Source organism: Penaeus chinensis, chromosome 10 (assembly GCF_019202785.1).
Source record: "Penaeus chinensis breed Huanghai No. 1 chromosome 10, ASM1920278v2, whole genome shotgun sequence".
NCBI classification, from domain to species: Eukaryota; Metazoa; Arthropoda; class Malacostraca; order Decapoda; family Penaeidae; genus Penaeus; species Penaeus chinensis.
This window is the reverse complement of record NC_061828.1, coordinates 24,900,994-24,905,993: the sequence shown is the minus strand read 5'-3', so window position 1 is coordinate 24,905,993 and position 5,000 is coordinate 24,900,994. Positions and strand designations below refer to the sequence as shown.

General features: G+C 34.3%; 1 protein-coding gene across 1 annotated transcript in view; it reads right to left on the bottom strand.

Annotated features, from left to right (window-relative positions):
- Positions 1-5,000, bottom strand: part of LOC125030012 — a 56,974-nt gene that overhangs the window by 3,016 nt on the left and 48,958 nt on the right. Inside the window, exons 11-14 of the mRNA XM_047620229.1 lie at positions 3,525-3,661; positions 3,159-3,437; positions 2,723-2,911; positions 1,960-2,413 (exon numbers count right to left, since the gene is read on the bottom strand). Coding sequence (XP_047476185.1) covers positions 1,960-2,413; positions 2,723-2,911; positions 3,159-3,437; positions 3,525-3,661 — 1,059 coding nt within the window. The remainder of the gene's footprint in view (positions 1-1,959; positions 2,414-2,722; positions 2,912-3,158; positions 3,438-3,524; positions 3,662-5,000) is intronic.

The following is a 5,000-nucleotide window of genomic DNA, read 5'->3' as shown; positions in this document are numbered from 1 at the left end:
TGCCTAATAAAGTACCATGAGTTGAGGAAAGTCAGGTGTTTTTTTTTTTGTTACTATTGTTTATCTCCAAGAAACATCTTTAAGCCAATAGAAAATAGCCAAAAAAGTGGATGTTTCCAAATGCAAGTCATCCAAGCAACTGGCTAATGAATATAGGAACTATTGCTTCAAGTGTAAGCCCTCTACAGTCAGAAAAAAGGCCAACTAAGATGTCAAGACTGGACATCAGAGGATTGCAAAAAGGTAAATCTTACTTGTTTCTATGAGATTCAAATATAATTTTGTGATACATATGCATAAATGGAAAAAAAATATGTAACAAATATTACATTTAATACATTTAACCAGATGCCACCGTGGAAAATGCTGTCCTCATTTATTATTATTTTTTTTTTTTGTGAAATGTCTCTGCACATAGATGGCTCTGCTAGTTCTTAGCCACAAAGGAATCAATTAGTAGACCTTGTGACCTTACCTGATACCACCTTTCACTGAACTGGTGGGAAAAACATTTTTTGCTAATGCTTTGAATATCGATGGTGTTATCTTATTAACCCAATGCCGCCAGGGAAAATTAAAAAAAAAAGGGGGAAAATGCTGGGTCTATTTTCTATATTTTTTTTTTTTTTTGTGAAATGTCTGCCCAGAGATGGCTCTGCTAGTGCTTAGCCACAAAGGAGTCAATTAATAGACCTTGTGACCATACCTGATTTGAATTGGCGGAAAAAATATATTTTTTACTAGTGCTATGAATATCGATGGTGTTATTTTTATTATAAACACTCTAATTATTATAATGTTTTTTAATATTTGTAACAGCAAAATAAGATAACGTAAAATATTTCGTAAATCAAAGAAAAGGGTAAACAGGCGAGACAGGCAATACTCGTGACTGGCTCATTGGTGACTTAGTACAAGTGTAGCCATCTATGTGTAAAAACAATAAAAAAAGTACTAACAGTGGGCATAGTACGTGTCTACCTGTCGTACCTGTCGGCAAGGGGTTAAAGACGTTATAATTACTATAATGTTATAGACATTGGCAACAGCAAAATAATATAACGTAAAATATTTTCATAAATCAAGTAAATGAGTATATGGGCAAGACAGGCAGTATCTGTAATTAGCTCATTGGTGACTTAGTACAAGTGTAGCCATCTATGTGTTAAAAAAAAAAAAAAAAAAAAAAAAAAAAAAAAAAAAAAAAAAAAAAAAAAAAAAAAAAAAAAAAAAAAAAAAAAAAAAAAAAAAAAAAAAAAAAAAAAAAAAAAAAAAAAAAGTAATCTCACAGTGGGCATGGCATGTGCGTTTAAGCCATGCCCATCAGCAATAGGTTAAAATACAATAGGATTATTGTCCCGAAGCTCCTGGGCATGGCCTTGTGACCTTACCTAATTTCAGCATTCCTTGAATTGGCAGGAAAAACGTATTTTTCACTAGTGCTGTGAATATCAATGGTGTTATTTTCATTATAAATATTATAATTACTATAATGTTATAAACATTAGCAACAGCAAAATAAGATAACGTAAAATACTTTTTGTAAATAAAAGAGAAGGGTAAACAGTGAGACAGGCGTTACTTGTAATTCTCTCATTGGTGACTTAGTACAAGTGTAGCCATCTATGTGTAAAAACAATTAACCCCTTGGTGACAGGTGAAGAAAACTGGTGATCAAAGGCAATGTGCCAACTTTGAGCGTGGGAGTTTGGTACATCAAGCCGAATCACCGGCTTGTAGCACTTTAGCGCGCCGTCACGGCGTACAGCCACACACCACAGAACGAGCAGTTTGTTTTGATGCCTCACGTCGTGGCCCGTCGGGAAGGGGTTAAACAAGTAAACTCAGTGGGCATGGCATGTACATACATGCCATGCCTGTCGGCATTGGGTTTACAGAAAAATGCACACATGCAGCTATACCTCATAATGAAAATACAAATGCTGTCTGTCATCTTACCTTGACCATTAATAAGTTTAAAGAGCACTTTATCTTTTTCTGGTTGTTCTCCTTTCAGAGTGATGGTAACTGTCGGCTCAGCACTATTAGGGTCCATTACCCTTCTTATGGTTACCATTTGTGACCCTTTGTCTTTTTCTTTTCCAGATGTGTCCATCGCCTTCAAGATATTGCTAAGGCCTCCTGGTTCACCCCCACCAGCCATTGCACGCTCAGCAGATTCACGATTGCTGAAGCTTGGGGCAGATGCTGCAAAGTGCTTGCCAGGTTGAGATTGTGGTTGCCTCCCTTGGGTAGAATGCCGGGAAGGATGTAGAATAGTTCTTGAGGAAGATTGAGACTGCGATGAAAGTTCTTCAGATGACTGAGCTAGTGAAGGTACAAGTTTTGCTTGTGGAGGTTTATAGACTTCCATAGCAGGAGGGGATGGATCACGTGGTCGCTGAAAAGCCATCTGTAAGATATCAAAAATATCAATGACGTATTCATGATATTTTGCATTCAAATGACTTAACTATACATCAATAAATATGTTTGTGCTTTTTCAATAGAGCAATATAACTAATATTTACTAAAGTTGTAATCTAATTAATGGTTTTATAAATAGAAGTACATGGACATAACCATACCTACTGGGCAGGTTTAGGAACAACTATTGAGTACTATAGGCCTGAACAAAAGTTCACAGTATTTGTACAGCCTTTGCTTTTATGTGCCTATATAATCCTATGTACTTGTTGTAACTATACTGATCCCAACATACTTGAGGAGATGAGGTTGTGCGTGATGTCTGCTGGCCTGGTCGGACAACAGTGATGGTCACGTCTGGAGCTCGTCTTCTTAGCTCAGCCAAAGGTCCATCTTCAACCTCCTCCTCCTCTTCTTCACATTCCCCCTTTTTATTTTCCAGTTTAAGTTTTTCCTCTTCTTTCTTCTCCTTTTTCAATGCTAACTGTAAGACAAAGTAAATTGACAATTATCAATGAAGCAAAAAAAAAAAAAAAAAAAAATCCTTAAAAGATGAAGAAGAAGAAGAAGAAGAAGAAGAAGAAAAAGAAGAAAGAGGAAGAAATAAAAAAATCATACCATTTGCAGATTCATGTTCCATGTACTGATAATGTAACACACACACACACACACACACACACACAAAAACTACACTACTCTATTATAAAAGGAATGTACATCTGAACACAAACCTTCTTTTGCCTCTGACGAGCCTTTTTGGCTGCTTTCTTAGCTCGTTTTGCTTCATCTGTCTGATTGCCTTCAATATAATCCATAATTTTATCTATATTCTGCCCTCCAAGTGGTGTCCCTCCTGTGCTTGTAGGGACTTCAGTATTATCAGAAACAGCTGTAACTGCATTTGCTGTGGTAGCGTTAGGACACACAGCATTGTTGCGAGCATTTTTCTTACGGGATAAGATTTTGAGTAATCTCTCTCTTCTGTCACTATATTTCTGCCGGCCGCCACCCTTAGGAGAAAACAGAATATAATGATTATAAAAGAATTGTGTTAATTTGCTTCAACTAAGAGTGCCACATTAATCTGGTTTCTGTACCTGCTTATGGTGGAGCATGTGGCAATAACAGCAGTCACAGTGAGGATCCTGATGAGTGGAAGATACTGTGGTTGAGGAGTCCGTCTCATCTCCACTACTCCATTCATCTCCACCACTAGTTTCACTTTCCCCTACACCTGTAGCAAGAGATACTAAATGTTAATGCTTTTATATTATAAATCATTAAAACAAAATATAACTATTTCCAATTAAACTTTAAGATAGAAAATATCTATTACAAAATAAGTATGTTTGTTTTTTAACCCTTAGGCCATACTTATTATCAGCTGATGATGAGGCATAAAGTGCCATCAACACACAAATTGTAAACTACTTATATTTTCCAGTTTGAAGTTTGCTCTACGTTAAGTTTTTGTAAGACTTTATATCATGAGAGTTGTCTCGTATGGTTCAGCACTTCTAAAGGAAGCAGATCTAATCTGTCTTGTTCTGAAAGCATTGTCTGAATCATAGTAGATTGTCACCAATATCATCTCTGTACTGAATGCTTATCATATGATTTTGATGTGGTAGTTTAATTAATTTCATTTATTCTTATATCTTATCTTATATCTTCTTTTAATGCTAATATGAATGTTACTTTTCCTGTTTGTGAGTCAGGTTCATTGTTATTCTCATTAACCTTAGAGTAACTATGTAAAAAGGTAATGTGTTATCTTTCACAAAGGTACATCTCAAGTGTTATTTCTTAACAAACTTTGTCTTTGCTGCCAAAAGCTCATCTTTCTCTTTACATGGTGCCCAACCTTTTCCTATCCTTGTGGACCTCATTCACTCCTATACTAATCTGTTCCATTTTATTTGTAAAGCCTTTCTTTCTTTCTTTTTTATTTACTTGCTATATTTGCATGTAACTCTGATGTGTTATACCATTATTCTTTAATTATGTGCCATACACGGATTTATTCATTTCATCACTCTTATACTCACTCACTCACTTATGAGTCAACACATTACTTATTTACACACTCATGCTAGCATATAAATACTTTGAATTCCAGGTGACTGTCATGTCATGAAAAAACTTTGGCTGAATGCTAAAAGCAACAGGAATTTGCTGCAATAAAGAATTTGATTTATGGAAGGGGGTGACTGGAATGTGCGCACACACACACACACACACACACACACACACACACACACACACACACACACACACACACACACACACAAATATATGTGTATATATATAATATATATATAACATATTTATATAATATATATAAATATAATAATATATATATAAATATATGTATATGTATATGTATATATATATATATATGTTTATGTATATATATATATATATATATAAATATATATGTATATGTATGTATATATATATGTATATATATACATATATATATGTATATGTATATATACACATATATATATATATGTATATGTATATATATACATATATATATGTATATGTATATATATGTATGTGTATATATA